Source organism: Helicoverpa zea, chromosome 15 (genome assembly GCF_022581195.2).
Source record: "Helicoverpa zea isolate HzStark_Cry1AcR chromosome 15, ilHelZeax1.1, whole genome shotgun sequence".
In the NCBI taxonomy this organism is placed as follows: Eukaryota; Metazoa; Arthropoda; class Insecta; order Lepidoptera; family Noctuidae; genus Helicoverpa; species Helicoverpa zea.
The window spans coordinates 8,084,670-8,104,385 of NC_061466.1; the positions used below are offsets into that span (position 1 = coordinate 8,084,670).

Genomic DNA, 19,716 nt, shown 5'->3' on the forward strand with positions numbered 1-19,716 from the left:
TTTATGTACATTGTTTACCTTTCGTCGACCTTGTTGATGTTCAATATTTCGTCATAAATATTCATCGGTACTAGAGCTTGTGTATATGTATGTGCCTTTTGTTTTTGTATGAAAGAGCTATGTGAGATACTTGGATGTAGCATTAAAATCAATTCACAACAAACCACGGAAGATTTTGTATTTAGCGACTCAAAGTTCTGTACTTAGTATTTGGCAAACCCAAAACTCAAACAATTGGAGATTCCAAAAGACCTTAGAGTGTTAAAACCTACATTCCTCAAAATATCCATATACTTTGGAAACTAAACTATTTTTGCTACTTTTTCCAGGTTCAAGAACTAAGCAGTCCACCCCGCGCCAGCACTGTGGTCAAAGACTGCGTGAAGGCATGCCTTAGATCAACATATCAGTTTCTATTCGAGAATTGTTATGAGCTGTACAACAGAGAGTTTCAGGTAATTCATTAAATCATTCGTTATCTTTCTTAAATAACTTACTGCTGATGCCTATATTATGTGGTAAGAGTCGGTTAAGTCTGTCGTTGGCAGGGCCTATCTCTATTATTTACTTCTTTCCTCTTGTCTACTTTGGCAAGATGTTATAGTTCAGGAAGTATATAATCCTTTCTCAGATATTTTGGATTGGTAACCATGTCACGCAGTCACCAATTCTGAAGTTGATAAATCATTTGGTATAGAGTATAGAGGGTTACCAAAGCAATGACATCAAAGTTAACAAGATGATATTCTAAAATATATTTGTTAATTCCAGGTGGATCCCAACGAAGCTAAGCGAGACCCTTCAGACCATGGGCCACAGTTGGATTCAGTAGACTTCTGGCACAAGCTTATTGCTCTCATCGTATCTGTGATAGAAGAGGACAGGAACAGCTATGCTCCTGTCCTCAACCAGTTCCCTCAGGAGTTGAATATTGGTCAGGTAAGTCCATAATTAAGCAAAATTAGGTAAGGTATATTCCATATGGTTGGTATGGGCTTTACGCATGATAATGTGAATTTAGTATTACTCAGCAAAGTAGTACATAATCTACTTTATATTACTGATTGCTCTCATACATATCCGTGTTTTTTTTCTGCAGCTATCGGCAGCGACGATGTGGTCGCTATTTGCAGTCGATATGAAGTATGCCTTAGAGGAGCATGAACAACATCGTCTTTGCAAGTCTTCCGCCTACATGAACCTACACTTTAAGGTAAGAAAAATAAACTATCCTAGTACTGAACAATCATAATGTCTTCTTCTTCCTCCTGCCCTGTTCCCAATTTCATTTGGGGTCGGCGCAATATGTCTTCCGCTTCTTATACACAGATATACATATTTATACCAGCTTTAGTTTAGCAAAATCTTAAACTCGAGAATTCCTGGTTTTAACAAACTTTGCAAGTATTTATTTAACACACCATACGCTGAGTTTTAGACAAAATACCATTTTTAACCAAAAGATACCATCATACGAAGTCAAGCATTAAAATTGTTAATTTTTCGTATTCCAGGTGAAATGGCTTCACACAAACTATGTGAAAGACGTTCCTCCATATTGCGGAGCTGTTCCCGAGTACCCAGCCTGGTTCGAACCCTTCGTCATGCAGTGGCTCAATGAGAATGATGACGTATCCTTAGAGTATCTGAACGGTGCCTTCAACAGAGATAAGAAAGATGGGGTGAGTAATATTGCTCAAACTGAATTTGGGAATGAAAGCCTCTTACAACTATGACAATCATCATCAACCTAAACTTAGTATTTAAGGAAGTCATAATAATTGTCTATAAGGCTTGGTCCACTCATCTCTTTTCTGTTTCACAAGTTCTTATTCTTCTTCTGGTGGACTCCACTGTTAGTAATCAACATTTTATTCGTATCCTGCATCAAAGGAATTATATAGTTTATTTACTTTAATTGAAACATTATAATGTTATCCCTTCTCAATAATATATTTTTTCAGTTCCAAAAATCGAGCGAGCACGCCCTCTTCAGTTGCTCCGTGGTAGATGTGTTTACACAACTAACACAGTGCTTCGACGTGGTCTCCAAGCTTGAGTGTCCCGACCCTGAGATCTGGAAGCGGTATATGAAGAGATTCGCAAAGACCATCGTTAAGGTCCTCATAGCATACGCTGACATCGTGAAGAAGGAGTTCCCTGAACATCTGAAGGAGGAACGGGTGGTAAGTAGCATTTTGATGCTGATGAATACTATTTCTGTTTAGAATCATATCCAAACTTTGCTGGTCATTAATAAGACACTTATAGGTCATTCATAGGACACTCATGACATTAGTAATGCATGCATAAAATTTCCAATACAATGTTCTGAATGATAGTTTCTTATATAGCTGAATAGATATGCAGCTGAGCGATATAAATATTTTAATTGCTCCCAATCTTAAATATATTTTCAGGCCTGCATCCTCATGAACAACATTCAACAACTGCGGGTTCAGTTGGAGAAGATGTTCGAAGCTATGGGAGGCACTAAACTTGAGAGGGACGCTGCCGATATTCTTAAAGATCTGCAGAATAGATTGAACGGGACGTTAGATGATTTGGCGTCTATGTTTGCTATCAGGTAATTTAATCACAGGTTTTGATGCTAAGGTCGTCAGAAACAAACAAGTTATACAGCCAATGTTATGATGGGTCTACACAATACAATCAAAATCTCGAATCTAAAGTCTGACTGGAAATATAATGCCATGAAGTTTGTGCAGACTTATCATTGGCTCAGACTTTATACAGGACTTGACTTTTGTCGCAGACAAAATTCTATGTAAGTCTGTGTGAATTTGTTATCGTGTGGACCCAACTTTAGTTTTTCTTGTTGCCATAAATATCTCAATGCTGAAATGCTTATCTCCAAAGAAGAGACAATTCAACAAGCTTCATTTATCAAATGATAACCATGACCTATTTACCCCCACAGTTTGGAGTCCCGTATAACAGCGAGTGTGAAGGAGCTGGGCGAGTTACTGCAGAAGGTGGGAGGAGGAGGTGCGCCTGGACAGCAGCAGCCGCCTGCCCATCACGAGGCTGATGAAGTGTTGAGGCCGCTCATGGATATCTTGGTAAGGAAGGAATTGATTGCACTTTGTTGTTTTATGATAAAGAACACATTAAAAAGTACCGTTCTGGACACAGACTAAAGGTGCCATAGTATGGTAAAGAATAATTTGATTGTAATGAAATAAATAGGCTGAAAACAGTTTGACACATGCTTGTAGAATTTTATTCTCATCTCTGTTAAATGTTTTCTTTAATTTGCAGGACGGCTCTCTCACAATGTACGCTGAATCCTGTGAAAAGACTGTTCTCAAACGACTACTAAAGGAATTGTGGAAGATTGTGATGAAGATATTAGAAAAGACTGTTGTGCTTCCGCCTATGACTGATAAAACGGTAAGACACATAGTTGCACACGGTCGAACACATTTTGCTTCTAATCATATAATCCTTAGGTTCTAACACTGACGAGATAAAAGTATAAAGCTAGCATGCTTTAATTAAAATAAACTTTTTCAAATAATAAAGTAAGTCCTCTGTCTTAACATTATTTTTCAAATGTAATCTTCGATGCAGATGATGCTGAAGAACTTGACGAACAACGCTAAGAACTTGGCTGCTAATGCGAAGATCGAGGATATGACGCAGTTGTTCAAGAGCACGGTGGGCAAGCAGGATGTCAAGCATGCGCTGTCCGGCGTCATGGATATATCGAAAGAGGTAAGCCACATAAATAAGGATAAAAGTCATTTATTCAAAGTAGGCTAGAAATCAGCACTTTTTGAAAGTCATCAAAAGACAGCTCCCAAAACGCCCGCCATTTACCACTTCCTATATGCTCTTAAAGTTTAATAACCTGGCCTAAGAGTAGATAGATTCAATATGAAGTCAGCGATTTAGAAATATAAGCATCAGAAAATAATCAGTGACTTGCAAAAGAATGGTTATATTAATTAATAACTTAATTAATCAGTGTAATTACCAAACAATTTGAATGTTCCAACTGTTCTAAGCTGTATGACTCTTCAACTGACTTTTTCCAAGCGAGCGGGCTCTTGCTGAGAGATTTTTCGAAATAGGGGAGCTTCTTTTGTTAAATATTAAACCAATATTTTCATCAACACAGCACCTATCAGCCGAGAAGAGCTTGACACCAAAACAATGTGGAGTCCTAGACGCGGCTCTGGACACCATCAAGCTATACTTCCACGCTGGAGGCAATGGATTGAAAAAGGCTTTCCTAGAGAAGAGTCCAGAACTGCAGTCCTTGAGATATGCTCTCAGTTTGTACACACAGACTACTGACACGCTCATCAGGACTTTTGTGAGCTGTCAGCAGAATCAAGGTAAAAATCTTATGTTTCATACCAAGTTCATAACAAAACTAATCGTTTAATTAATGCAGCATGGACTTGACGTTCGTTAGAGCTCGCTAAACCCTGTTTGAAGGATACAAAGATATTTTATTGCTGTTGTGTATCAAAATTCTTTTGCTCTAAATTATTTTTTTTAATGTCATCTATTTTTCATAGTTCCTTATTATCTGATTTTGTGCTATAATATGATTTTCTTGTCCTCTTGAGACGCTGCAGTGGTGGAAGAGGGCAGCGTGGGTGAGGTGTCGTTACAAGTGGATCTCTTCACTCATCCGAACACTGGCGAGCATAAGATCACTGTGAAAGGTAATTATTAAGTTAGCAATAAAGATCGTCTACTATATCCATTTTGTAAATCTTACAATGATATTGTCATGTCATAATAAAAACTCAATAGAATATCACAACTTTCTTTAAGACTTGAAGCTTACAACTCCAATTTTCAGATAATTATTTATATCTGATCCAGGTAAAATCCAATCAAAGGTTTTCTGGAAGAAATTACTTTTTATTCATTTATTTATTTATCGTATGACAGCCAATGGTACGTCTCTTCGTGTTTTTAATTGACTATGTGGTTAATTGTGGTGTACAATAATTCAATATCTATCTAACTCATCTTTAATATGTATCATTTTTACGTTTCAGTGGTAGCAGCAAACGATCTGAAATGGGTGATCCAAAGCGGCATGTTCCGTCCGTTCATCGAGGTTAACCTCATCGGCCCTCATCTCGCGGAGAAGAAGAGGAAGTTTGCCACCAAGTCCAAGAGCAACAACTGGAGTCCCAAGTTCAACGAAACTTTCCATTTGTAAGTTCAATTATTATCATCATCATATCAGCCAAATAACGTCCACTACTGATCGTCATGGACGTCAATGGTTTAAAGATCTTTTCAATATTATTATATTAGTTGCTGCGTTATCATTCTCTTTTTTCACTGTTTCCTCTAGCATATTATCTTCATAATTTTACTACAACTCGTACGTAATTACTAAAAACTCCTTAACTCTCTTATTTTTCTTAGCAGGCACCAATGTTATGTTATTCTCACTTTCACCATTCAATTTTCATTCGTTGTTTTCAGCATGGTCAGCAACACAGAACAGCTGGATCTGTTCGAGCTGCACGTGTGTGTTCGGGACTACTGCTTCGCGCGTGAAGACAGGCTCGTCGGCGTCGCTATCATGCGTATGACCGAAATTGTTGAGCAGGTAAGACATCGTTTTTAGTATTGAATTATCTAAAGAGACTGTGGACATCAAATCTATCAGCTCCAAATTCACAGTTTTGTAAAGCAGTTATTTTATTAGCTACTGATCATTTCCAGGGTGCCATCGCGTGCTGGCTGCCTTTGGGCACCCGCATCAAGATGGACGAGACAGGCTGGACGATACTTAGGATATTGTCCCAAAGGCACAACGATGAAGTCGCTCGGGAGTTTGTCAAGCTCAAGTCTGAGATGAGGACAGAAGCGCCGGCCGGAGCACAAGGGCCCGCGTGAGGCGTGTAGATACACACCTCGTGCCACACCACACACAACCCATCAACTCCAAGACTGCGACTGGACTGACAGATCCGGTTGTGAGGTCCCTAAGTATTTCAAATCAGTTTACAGTGCGCAAGCAGGACAGAAGCATGTTCTGCTCGATGCGCACGAAAGAGACGAAGCCACTGCAACGGAGTAAGGAAGTGACATGCGGCGCTCTGGCGGCTCCCGGTCAGTGCTCGTTCGTTTTGTTTCGTACAATATCGACGGCGATACGTTTTTTGTAAATAAAATTTATCTTTGTTAAGTTACGCGGATAGTAGAATATTTTGCACAAATTCGTAAACATTAGCAGAAAAGACTGACCGTAGGCGGCCGGGCGCCGCGGCGTACGCGACTTAGGCATCCAGCTCCTGCATTCTCATCTCAAGAGACACCTTGAACTTTCAATCCACATCAATAATTTATTTTGCCTCCAACGCTCCGTTATCGTGTTTGTTCTCTTTGCTCCTTACATTACTTATCGTTTAGCAGTTCCTTCTAGGCTGCCCGAACCACTATTGCTGGGTACCTAAATTCGCGAACGCATCGTTGACCCACGATTTATGTAATAATATTTATATGGACCAAACTGTCGTAAATACGGATGAAATTAATCCTTAAACATTAATATTAAAATGCAACATAATTATTTATCTAATTAATCATCTACTCGTTATACGTGTACAGTAAATTATATGGCCTTATGTAAATTATTTCCTTTGTTTGTTGGTTCCATTGCTTCTGTCGAGTCGGTACGTGTAAAAGTGTTAAGGATGTTTCCTGAGTGTGACGAGGAATGCGATTCTATTATTTTAATTTTGGTAAATGCGTGGTGAATAGAACTATGCGAATACATAAAGCATGATCGTTTAGGTGATGAGTGTTATATAAAATGGAATTAATATAGTAATAGCCGTCGTTTGTTCTTGAAATCCTTTACGCGATGCTTTTTGACGTCTGTACGTAAATATAGAACTATGTAGTTACAAATTATCTTAAACCATAATATCTTTATTCAAACGCAACGTTTAATACTAATGGCTTCCGCGATAAATAAACTGAATCTGTAGAGGAAATGATCTGTTTTTATTTATTTCTTGCTCTTGGTACGTCATGCAGTTTTGACAAAAATACCATGGATGAATTCTCCGATGAAACACTCCGAACAAAATGACTTGTCTGTAAAAATACAAGAGTTACTTCAAAAAGTATCGCGTAACAAAATGGATAAAAATATGCGGTATTGTCATCTTTTATAAAATAATAAATAATTATTTTACGTGTCCCGTTTTGAGTGACCTATATTACATCTATGTGATCCATATTTATTACAGACATGTACATAACAATAAGTATATGTTAAAATATGTGTATATCACAATATTTGCTATTACTTTAATAAGCTTGGCCTCTTTGAAGTGTAATCTAAATCTCCAATGTCTTTTTGTATATTATTGAAAATTGTGATATTGTTATAAAGATGACGTAACATCGTAACTGTCGTGTTTACCTGTTTAATCCGATGTTATTTGTTATTAGTCAAATGTTTTTTTGTTATTTATTAAAAAACATTGTATTTGTAATATTTCATTCCATTTTTGTTAGTTCGAGACTGTTTTTATGTAATTGTGTTATTCATTCAGGTATTTTAATGAACGTTTTGTTATTTATAGTAAAACCTTCCAAGTTAAGGCCCCAGTGCTCAAAAATAATTTGTTAAGGCTATATTGTGGTGAATAACAATAACGAATCGTTGATTTATTAACATAATAATTAAAATATATACTTAAAAAAATATCACAGTCCAAAACTCAAACACGTTTGAAAGTTGTCACATAAATACATTTAAATGTGTGTACATTTTCAATAGCATTAATGTAATCATTGTCGAGTTTTTGTGCACCGAAAAATAATTCTTATTTTTTTAATCCTATCTTAACTTTTTTATTATCTACAGCGAAAGATTTCCCCTTTTGTAACCGGTATTTTTGACAAGTGTAAGATTTTTTTATGAAATTTTCTGAAAACTTTAAAGTTATTTAAGAAGTCTACTTGTAATTAATGTTTGATGACGTTGAAAATGCACACGATGTGTAGATAGGCACATCACTAATTGACACGGGACATAGATTTTCTAAATATTAGCATTTATCATGGATTACATATCTGTAGATAGAGAATGTGGTTTGTCTAGTCCAAATCTCAATAATATATATTAATTAATTATATATTTACTCGTCTTATAATATATAGAAAATACTTTTATTATTTCTAATTTACATTTCCGCGTTGACTGAATCTGTATAACTATAGCGTAATAGAAAATTGACAACAAAAAATAATCTTTTATTTTGTTATTAAAATAATCAAATAAATTATTCTATTCAATGTAATAATGTGCGCAATAAACTTCTCAAATAATAAAAATAATTGAATTAGATAAAATACATTCTTTGTCCACGATAAAATAATAATAAACAATAACAATTGCCTGCGCATTACTGCGTTGAATAGAGCTTTTCAAAAATGTTTTGGGAAAATATAGTGACGCTCATAAATAGATTATTTGATTGTGTTATTTTGAATAAACATTTCATTATAACCAAATCATTATTGGATCATACATCTGTAAATAGTTGCAGTTCGTACTTCCACCGTATGAGAAGGGAAGCCACTATATCGATGGGATCGTGTGATATCTACATAAACCAAGGTATATCAGTATTACTTTCATTTAATTTAAAAGTATTTGTGTATTGATCAAAGTTAAACCAGTTACACTGTTTATGAAGATATTGCGATTCGAGCTAGTATAAAAGAAAAGCGCACAGTATTCATTATAATCTCATCAAAATATATAATAACTAACAAACGTATTGACACATAAACCTTTACCATTTGACAATACTTGGTAAATATTATTTTATAAGTATAATGTGATCGTCACATGCATCTGTTCATTGTAAGTCTGTTACGCTCCAATTTTAGTATTAAATATCACTAACATTGCATACATCTTTGTATAAATGCATATATGTAAATGTTACATGTTTAAACACATTATTGAATTTAGAATTTTTATGAAAAAATAAATAAATATCCGTATTTCAAATATATTTCGTTTCGTTTCATTATACCCGTCACATTGGCTATTTTTTCTCAGAAACTTTAAATGCCTATTGACATCGTCCTAGCCGACGACCACAACGGCTGTTCTCTTATAGGAAATTGAAAATTTGCGCAGACACAGGTACACTCACTATTCCTTCACTCTCATAGTCTGATGGGATGGCAATCTGACACGACCGGAGAGAGATCACGAACAGGACCGATGGGTTAGGTTAGCCTGATTATTTTATTCTGTTTATGCCTTCCCACCCCTCCCCACACGATTATTATTATTATTAGACCAATTTCCAGACCCCAGGCTGCTTTGTGAGTCTCTAAAACCCACAACAGGATTTCGCCCCGACCCGTAAAACAAACATGAGATCTCGTGCACAGCAGTCGCGCTAGGCGATCAATGGAGCAACGAAGGATTGCCTATTCAAAAACCTATTATATAATATTCATACAAGTATTCGATTTTTCTATCAATTCCTAAATATAAACAAACCGCCACAGTTTTATATCTCACAAATATTATTTTAATCCCAAAATAAATTTATTTGCGTCTAAAACAAACTATTTTGGACTAAAAGGCCATAAAAACAAGATGTATGGGCTAGAAATCATATCGGTATTTGTTTGTTTATATCTGAAGCTCCGGCTTCAGCTTCCTGTAAATAATAATAAATAATATATTGTTTAAATACTAGCCTCCACCAGCGGTTTCACCCGTCTCCTGTAGGAAATAGTTCACGTACGTAATAAAGGTTACAGCCTTCCGTTTTAAAAGGGCTATCTACCATTTAAATAATTTTTCGAATCGGTCTTCGAGATTTTTTTGCTTTATAGTAGTAAGAAACCAATATTATATAGATGATAAGTTTGTGACATTTTAAGGAGTATATACATAGTTTCCCTGAATCGATTTTTGACTGTTGTTAGCAATATCCAATATGCTATTCCTCTTTGTGCAGGTGAAACTACGAGAAAAACCTAGTATTATTATATGAAACGTAACACAAATAGCACTCAAAGAGATATTTGGTTTAATTTAGGAAGATGAAATCATCGCATCGATGGAACGTGGGCGCGTGTTTGTTTTTATGAACACGCCGTGAAATTCTTCAGGTAATTAGCTCATTTTGGTATTAATATACCGACCAACAGAAAATTATTCCAACATGGAAAAAAGAAACAGTAAGTTATTCCAACACTAAAAAAGTTATTTAATTATTTGTACTTACACAAAAATGTACATACGAACTGTCATACCCACATATTACAGATAGTGATACAATAGACAAAGTGAAGAAAACTGACAGTTCCAAATAATGATTCTGTTTTATATGTCTTATATATTATGTCTTTTGAAGTAAGAAGGAATACAATAAAGTTTTGTGTTAGTAATCCAAAAAGTATCATTAGTACGCATAAGCAGTGGTGTAGAATGGTTAATCTCGCAAAGGCAGGTGAGTCACACTCGTGTGTGTATAATGCACAAGCACATTGCCTTTGTACCTACATATGTGTAACTTCAGGAGCACTCAGTCTGTGCAATTTTGTGTGCATTTACACACAAAATATGGTCCACTCGCTTTCGCTGGACAAAAAATTTATACCAATACTGATTTCTGTTATATTCTTTGACCCTCAACATCATCAGACATAGGATGTGAGGGCGCCAGTCCACATGACTAAATCACATGACCAAGGAATTAATTTGTTTGTAAAATGACTCAACTGTCACTGTAGTCATAACAGCCGTTTATATATCATCGAATTGGTCATTTAAATACATTACAGTAATGTGGGTTTAATGATGTGTTTATTTGTTAAATTTGTTTATAACTTGATATCGCGGTTCTGACAATAATTTTATTTGGATGGGATATTATACAATATCTCTAATCTCAGGGAAGAGTGAAACGAAGAATCAGATTTTTTTAAACTTAAAAAAAAAATCACAAGTCGTTTTTGATTAGAATGAAAGGTAAAATCAGACTCAGGCTGGTAACCGAAAAGCTACATGGAAACCGGCTGTAATAGTATGGCTTTATAAGAGGAGAAATGAGAACCATGTTGTGATTGTGTGGATTGGGACGACCAAAGAAACTAATGGATTATGTGAAAGTCGACATGGCTAGAAAAGAGTTACTTGCGAGATGACGCTAAACAGAAGAAGTATGGTAGAAGGAAACATGCTGTGCAGATCCTAAATAAAATTGGAATAAGGGCAGTACCATCCGTCATGAAGACAGACTTTGGCTGGCCATAATGCTGACATCTCATTAACGAGCTGGCGAGTTTGTTACGTCATTACTTGTTTCCTGAAAATACTTCCACTAGATTTGACCACATTGTTTGAGGGTTTCAGTGTAACAATTATTATTATTCTCACTCAACTCAATTCGCGCTTTAATTGAGTATTGTGGTTGGGCCTTTCATCTTGACTTCACCTTCGTAATTGTACCGTCGTGATATTCAGTGACGCATACGCATGAATGGAACAAGGAAAAACAAAAAAGGTTAAGGGGACCCATCGAGTCACAAGAGTGACAAGACTTCTTAGTCATTGTAAACGCATCGTTAAAGTGCAGTCTTTAAGGTCTAATATTGCATATATTATCAAACCATTTATATAGAACTGTTTCTTGCGGTGCTGTCCCAATGTGCCCAAAATGGTGTGATACTAAAAAGTAACCCATAGCCTATCTTAGTAAATGGGCTATCTGAAACTGACATATTTTTCAAATCTCACCAGTAGTTCGCGAGATTGGGACGTTCGACAAAAGGTGTTCATATGTTCATGTTCAAAATTAGACTATAACCCATTTTAGCAACATTCAGCATCATCTTTAAGCTGTTTTATAGAAGCATATTCAAATATCCGTCCCTACGAAATCACATCTTAATCTGCATTGTGATTGTCACTTCTATCAAACTGAAATCCACTGTAAAGATTGCAGCATAGTGTCGTAATAATAAAATAAAATAGTAGCTTTTGCCAATAAAATAAATTGGAACAAGTTGAACAAAAAAACTCACTAACGTACTCGAGTAATCAACCTCCATCCGGATTTATTTGTGTCTATCCAAACATTCCTGATTGCCTATAAACTCTCGACATTATGACTTTGAACCATTTCAATTGCCGACCAATAGGTATTTATAGTTTTAATCAAATTAAATTAAATTAGATAACATTCCGGATTTGCTGGAATTTTTGAAATAACAATGCGGGATATGACGTCAAAGGTAGCCGTCACTGACAGGAGCTTTCCATGCAGTGCCTACACAGCTGATCGTGGGAGCTATTTGGGTAACAATTCGATCGGAACGTAGACACTCCTACACGGCCTGGCTACGATTCCTGACGTCACTACAAACGAGAGGGGGAACTATTTAAAACGTCACCCATTCATAAACTCTTGATACATCATTTGAACGCTGAACACAGTCGCGTGCGCACGTTCGAGGTCGAAATCCGCGCTATTTTTAACCGGCTACAAAAACAAAGAGTGTTTTTTTTTTTCTTTTGAATAAATTGTGATATTTTGGAGTTGTGAAAATGAGCGGGAACTTCTTAACGATACCTGGTGACGACCCCATTCAGCGGCGATCGAGAGTAAGGCTTCATTGCATGTTGTTGTTATGTAAACAAACAATGCATGTCACTATAAAAAGGTTTTATTTTATTTGTTCCGTATCTGTAGATTGAATTAGAGATATTGCTATCGACAACCTCGATCAGAAATGATCTAATCTTATCAATCGATATCAATGCTTTGATTTGTCAATTTCATCAGCAAGATCACTCTCATCTTAGGTATTGCGTTCAAATATAACTGTTAAAAAAAATAGTCGAACATACTTTCATTCGAAAACAACAGACATAACAATAGATCGAAAAATCGTCCGTGACTTAGTGAATCCGGAACTTTTGGCACAGAAAACATACATCGTTGTGCCAAATGTTACTTCATATAAGTTCACCCCATAAAAATGGTCCTACATATCAACACTTCATTAGTGTTCAAAGATCCAAGTTTTAGCAAAACGTAGAATAATAATTTCTGTATGATCTGTGAAATGAGAATTCCAAACTTCAAAACTTTTTGTCGTTTCCCGCGACGAAATTGAATTTTGACAAATAGACGTATTGGATCCGGAATGTTTTGCTTTCGAAGAGTGAATTGTAATATTAAAAAATCTAGGAATTCATATTGCAAAACTACTAACTTGATAAAAATTTTGTCATTGAATCGAAAGTAGGTAATTTAAGTGTGTGACGGAATCTTGAACACCATTAATTGCCTAATCTGAGTAGGTCCTATTATGAAGTTTAAGTTTATTTAAAGTTACTAGGCCCTGTATAGCCAATACATATTGATTATAAAAATTTCTTGAAACACAATATTTTTTTATCACATAGTTCTCTTCTGAGTTTTTTACTATCTAATTTGTTAAATGATAAAATATTATGATATGTAACTGGTTTGTTTGTTAATTTTTCTTTCTTTCTTTATAAAGTATCCCTTATTGTATTACTTTAGTTTCAACAATATGACCTGAATCCTATAAATTGCCTCAATTGAGTAAACTGTTTGGTTTTCACAATTCACTAGTCGTTAGGAACAATTTTAATGGTTTGAGATTGTACTTTAGAAAATTCACTAACCATTATATTTTTCTTATTATCTAACTAAAATTCTGTACAAGCAATTTCTCTCATAATTACCAAAATATAAGCATTAATAGCCGTATTTTTGGTTCATATATATTTGCTTAGCTTTCAACTTCCATATTTTTTTCCGGCTCCCCTATTTCTAGTTTTTATCTCAAGTGGTTTGATTCGAATTGATATCAATATTTTCCTCATGTTTATGATTCATCTAGTTAACCTTAAATATAGATAAACCTTATCGCACTTCATTTGTATCTGTAAATCTTATTCGTTTTATCTATATGTATCAAAGTATGTAGGTACTCGAACCTTATGACCGAGCTCTCGGTTTCCTTAACAGTCAGACAGGTTGGTCCATCAAGGTAAAGTTGTATCTATATACCGGAATCAAAGTAGATCTATGATTCAACATACCTTCTTATTTGTGGCTGAGGTAGACAAAATAATAGACACACATCTGATAAAAAAGAAAAAAAAGTAACAGTTCTGTTCCTATCTCCAGAGTCCGCTTTACTTATATACGAAATTATTGCAGTTCTTACCAAATAACTTTGCATTCTTTAGAAATGTTAGCAATTTGATGCCTCATGCATAGTTCATAACTTTTGTAACTGTTGCGAAGACAGCAGTGCCTAATTTCGGACTAATGAAGCTTCTAATCATTATCTGTACCTATGGACAGACGAAAAAACACGGAAGGAGTTAAATGGCTTACATCAGAATCGCAAAATTGTTTGACACACATCTAAACTTAATCAAATTCCAATTTTTTAATATTGTTTAAGAATAAATAAAGTCCATTCGATTTATATTTTTTTCTTATAAGAAAATAACATAAAACAGCAGGGAAGTAGCATATGCGACGCGGAACAAACACAGCGTGCACTTGACCGCGATACCATACAAGTGTCAATGATGCGTCGACAGTGATCGTGAACTTGTTCCAACGAGATACTTGGAGTAGATCGGAGTGTACTGGTATCTATTTACCTACTGATTAATTCATTTTACGATTGAGGTTTTCCAAATTTTTAACTATTTATTTAGTTGGTTTATTAATGGCGTCCACGGCCGATTCGGCTACGGCGGCTGTTCTCATTTAAAGAGATCAGCCAGCTGCGTAGGACATATTATAGTGCACGAGCATTTGCGCAGACATAGGTGCGCTCCCTATTCCTTCACTCTCATAACCCGATGGGACGGCAATCCGACACGACCGGAAAGAGATTAGGCGCAGGACCGACATTTACGTGCTCTCCGATGCACGGGTAAATCAATCACCAACTTCCAGACTACGGGCTGCTTTGTGAAAGTTTAAGAAAACCTACAAAGCGATTTCGGCCCGACCCGGGCATCGAACCCGAGACCTCGAGCACAGCAGCCGCGCTTGCAACCACTAGACCAACGAGGCAGTTGGTTTATAATTTTGAGATGAATATACATATTCAATTTGTTTTTGCGCCTAAACATATTTTGTAGAGGTAGGTATATTTTTATTTACAACAAAAATAGTTACAGAATTTATTCGAAAATGTGATATATTTTGCGTATCGTGCTACCTATCGAATATGTGTCTTCTCTGGTTATTTTGCCTTATATGGTTTATCTGTGTCACTCAAACAATGTCAATCAATTCAGCAGTTATGCCATAACTTGTTTTAGATTGCCTGAGATTTATTTCATTATTTTGTTCTAATAATATATTAACGCAAACTAAATAAATCGGCGTAATAGGCGTCGAAAAATTGGTCCTCATGGCATTGCCATAGAGATAAGATAAATTAAATGTTCTATGATGTCTGCAGTATTGGCTCGAAGATTTCCACAAAGAGGAAGCCTGGTTTCATTAAAATCTATAACATAAACAAAGATACAAGTACACAGATTTTACTACACCAATATCCGTTTACGATGACGTACAAGATAAAATCTTTCACGCAAATATGCAAATAAATTCGCATTACAAGTTGCAGATTTCCGTATTTTTTGCTTATAAAAGCTTCGAAACGTACAGTCAACTTCAGGTCAGTGGCAACAGTTTTATAGGAAAATCGTACTTATTACTATTGAGTTAAGGTACATGACAGTTACCACTGATGTTCGGTCTACTGTACGTACGTACTGTTCGTGAGATACGGGCTTCTGAATCATCTTACATCCATTGATTGGTTTTTTCAGCTGTTTCTCTGGGTCAATGCTATGTGTTTACTCTGTGGTGTCGTTAAATTGTAAATAATATGTGTGTTGTCTAGACATATAAACAGTGACGTTTAGCATTCTTTCTAACGGAGCCAAAAATAAGGAATGTCTTCATTCATGACAATGGTTTAAATTTATTTTGTTGGTGGCTCATTTTGTATTGCTAAATACTTATTGGCATGCCAACTATCTTTATTTTGTACTGGCCGTTTCCCCGCAGTTTCCGCGTTCCGTGGAATACTGCCCCTACCAGGATAAAATACATATAACCTATGTTACTCGGCAAAAGTGAAACTTTCCAACAGTGAAATAAATTTTCAAACCTGTTCAGAAGTTTCGCCAAAAATACTAAAATAATTAGGTGCTATTGTTATATAATTTTTGTAGGACAGTAGTAACTTAATTTCAGGCTTGGTATCAAAGTAAAATAAATATAAAAATAACATCATCATCCTCCGAGCCTTTTCCCAATCATGTTGGGGTCGGCTTCCAATCTAACCGGATTCAGCTGAGTACCAGTGCTTTACAAGAAGCGACTGCCTATCTGACCTCCTCAACCCAGTTACCCGGGCAACCCGATACCCCTTGGTTAGAATGGTGTCAGACTTACTGGCTTCTGACTACCCGTAACGACTGCCAAAGATGTTCAATGACAGCCGGGACCTACAGTTTAACGTAATAAATATAAAAATAACATAAACACAATTATTAGTAATGTGACATAAACAGTGCACAGCTTCAAACAATTAAATCAAAACCGTCTGAACTCCCGTAGCTTCAATTATCATTACATCTGTCAAAACCGTGCCTATCAATGCAGTGCTCCTGACTGACCAACTACTAAGAAAGCCGCTAACTTTAAATTGAACTTGAGTCTTGTTTAATAAACTTAGTTCGGAGTTCTAATTCATCTTCTTAACTTCGTTGCTATAAGTGCAATGCAATTAAATAATCTTTGCAGTCTTTACATAGAACGACTGGTGTTAATTAAGTTGTAAACAAATGCAATGGTCATTGGTGTATATCTGATTAATTTACTAGATTTGGAAATACGGAAACCTTTGATATTTTTTTACATATATTTGCACTTTAGATTTAGTTTTATTAACTCTCAACTATGTATTTTCGTCTCAACTATATTCTATTAAATACGTATCATAATGGTTATCTAACGAAAGTCTTTGACATCAACTTATTATTATCCAAAATTTTAAGTACTCTATTGTCCTTTCTTATTTGGTCAAAGGATGCTCAAGAGACATGAATTTATACCTCTTGAACAATAACGTGTATTACGGCAGTCGTAACTCTCAAGGTAGATATAACACGACACACTCTTAAATCTATTTTACAACCCAATGAAGAATAAAATCCGCAGCAACGGTACACCAAAACATCAAACAAGGATTTATCGATTCATTTTATATCAGATTTGTTCTCAATATACAGTGCAAATAAGATTGGGTATACGATGCATGCAAAGGCTAAACTCGATTCAGCATTACATTTCTGAGTCATCCAGAAGACATGAACTGTAATGTGACGTCAGAACTCATTTTCAACTCATAAACTTATGTCTCTTTGTTCTCTAAAACAGAATTGAACGACAATAATAATACATATCATCTGCCTTACCTTTTTCCAAATGTTGGGGTCGGCTTCCAGTATAAACTGATGCAGATGAGTACCAGTGTTGTCCGAGGAGCGACTGTCTGTCTGAACTTATCAACCCAGCTACCCAGGCAACCCAATACCCCTAGGTAAGACTGATTGTCAGACTTACTGGATTCTGTCTATCCTTAACAATTGCCAAAGATGTCAATTCAATGACAGCAAAAAATGGAAAAAGAACTGAAATTAAAATAAAATAAAATTGAATTTCACAAAATAAAAGACGAGCAATTAATTAAAATATTCCATTAGCACTTCGTGAAACAATAGCGTTTTGTACGTAACACGTAATAATGTTATAAAAAGTTTTTCGCTCTCCTGTGGAAAAGTGCCAAGAATACTTTGAATTCTTTTAAAAGTTTCGACTGATATCATTGTGATTGTCACAAAGTGGGACAAGATACATAGCAACAACGTTTATGTAGTGGGGATGGTCACGGTATGTATTTATAGAACAAATTCTACTGAATTCCGTAAAATTAAATTTAATTACTGAATTCCGGTAAATGTTGTTTGTTTCGAATAAAATGGTGTTCGTGGAAAATTACGGTAGGGTTCTATGAAACATTTCGGGACTTTATAAACTAGATTTTTTTCTCATTGATAGACTTTGTTTATCCATTTATTCTGGATAAAAAGCGGTCAAAAAAGGAAGATCGTTTATAACAAAAATGTTTTCGATTTTAATCTTCTAAAATTTCGAAATTAAATCAAACGTATCGTTAAATGCCCAGATAATAAAAAATAATAATTAATCGGTATTATTATCATTCGCCAAGGGCAGCCATTGCCAGCAGCTCTCAATAGCCTGTAACTAATTACAGTTTTATATATATTTAATAAAATACATCTCGATCATTTCAATACAGTATTAATATTTATATTATTTAAATCATTTCATAAATCCTTCTCAAGTGTCCATGACACTCGAATAAATTCTATATCTTCATTGAAATTGTATTTTTGATAAAGTGTTCTTGATATAAAAGGTGCACTCTCTTTAGAAATCTTTGTAACTGTATATTCTGTATTAAGCTAAACATTATATTATTATTCTCTGCACAATAAGGGAGGATTTTAATTGATGATGAAAAAATAAACTCTGTCAACTAGATAAGCAATCCTTCAAAGTAAACTGATTAGAAAATTACCTAAGAAAAGGAATATAAGATGGAAACTCAGGATTAGATACACAAAGGACTGTAATATTAAAGCATTTATTATAATCCTTAGAAATATATATTAGAAAGTAATTATGCCTGTGTGTCGAACAAATTAATTTGGTATATACATATATTGTAGTCTAGAGCCCGAAAAGGGATACAGGGTACTTTGTACCCAGCTCCGTACGGTAGTTGGCACGTGACGTGGGTGGCATTGCGGGACACAGCTAGTATATAACATTACTGATTATAAAAAGGAAATATATGACCTCGACCTAAATAAATAATTATTACCTAAATCTGAATAAGAGAAAATTTTGTCAATATAAGACCTCCGAGAGCGTCCTTCACCCACTAAGATTTTCATCAAGATTCCTACTTGTATGTACTTTTGGCACTAAAATGATATAAGTAATATTATATGACATACAAAAGCTAGCGGGTTCAAGGCATCCTTATACTGAACAAACAACAAAGGCAATATATTCTAGTAGAAGTTCTAAGAGTAGTTATTAAAATGACACATTAATCTGGGTAGTAATTGGTTTTGCGTCACCTTTTCTGTACGAAGACCTTACTATGAGCAGTTTTCACATAGCAACATAATATTAGAAATGATACTGACTTTAATTACATATTCGTTAACCTACAGCGAGCTAGATGTAGAAGCTTACAGATAGAATTAATTGAAAAAAAATTTGTTCACCTCTATCAGATTTTTATAAACATATAGCTTTAAAAGATCACACCTACATACATATGTTAAAAGAACTAGTCATACTCGTATATCACTAGGCACTATTTTGCCTATTCCTTTATGTTTATAAAGCACCTAAAAACCATAATACCTCTTCAAATTTTTAACGTACACACGTTAAAAGCATTCAGCAATAACAAACTGAAATATTTACAAAATACCGTCTGTCTAAATCCTTTGAAATTCCTGTAAATATTCCAAGAACGCAG

The 19,716-nt window shown here is 35.2% G+C and overlaps 2 protein-coding genes across 2 annotated transcripts in view; both read left to right on the forward strand.

The window, feature by feature from the left end:
• Positions 1-9,041, forward strand: part of LOC124637181 (protein unc-13 homolog A) — a 52,753-nt gene extending 43,712 nt beyond the window's left edge. Inside the window, exons 15-28 of the mRNA XM_047173538.1 lie at positions 330-455; positions 772-939; positions 1,100-1,213; positions 1,515-1,682; positions 1,965-2,186; positions 2,421-2,587; positions 2,942-3,083; positions 3,283-3,414; positions 3,595-3,738; positions 4,145-4,364; positions 4,602-4,700; positions 5,043-5,205; positions 5,482-5,608; positions 5,725-9,041. Coding sequence (XP_047029494.1) covers positions 330-455; positions 772-939; positions 1,100-1,213; positions 1,515-1,682; positions 1,965-2,186; positions 2,421-2,587; positions 2,942-3,083; positions 3,283-3,414; positions 3,595-3,738; positions 4,145-4,364; positions 4,602-4,700; positions 5,043-5,205; positions 5,482-5,608; positions 5,725-5,898 — 2,166 coding nt within the window. The 3' untranslated portion in view covers positions 5,899-9,041. The remainder of the gene's footprint in view (positions 1-329; positions 456-771; positions 940-1,099; positions 1,214-1,514; positions 1,683-1,964; positions 2,187-2,420; positions 2,588-2,941; positions 3,084-3,282; positions 3,415-3,594; positions 3,739-4,144; positions 4,365-4,601; positions 4,701-5,042; positions 5,206-5,481; positions 5,609-5,724) is intronic.
• Positions 9,042-12,441: 3,400 nt separating this feature from the next.
• LOC124636973 (actin-binding Rho-activating protein-like) overlaps positions 12,442-19,716 on the forward strand; it is a 44,504-nt gene continuing 37,229 nt past the window's right edge. The window contains exon 1 of the mRNA XM_047173271.1: positions 12,442-12,658. Within this exon, the coding sequence (XP_047029227.1) occupies positions 12,602-12,658 (57 nt within the window). The 5' untranslated portion in view covers positions 12,442-12,601. The remainder of the gene's footprint in view (positions 12,659-19,716) is intronic.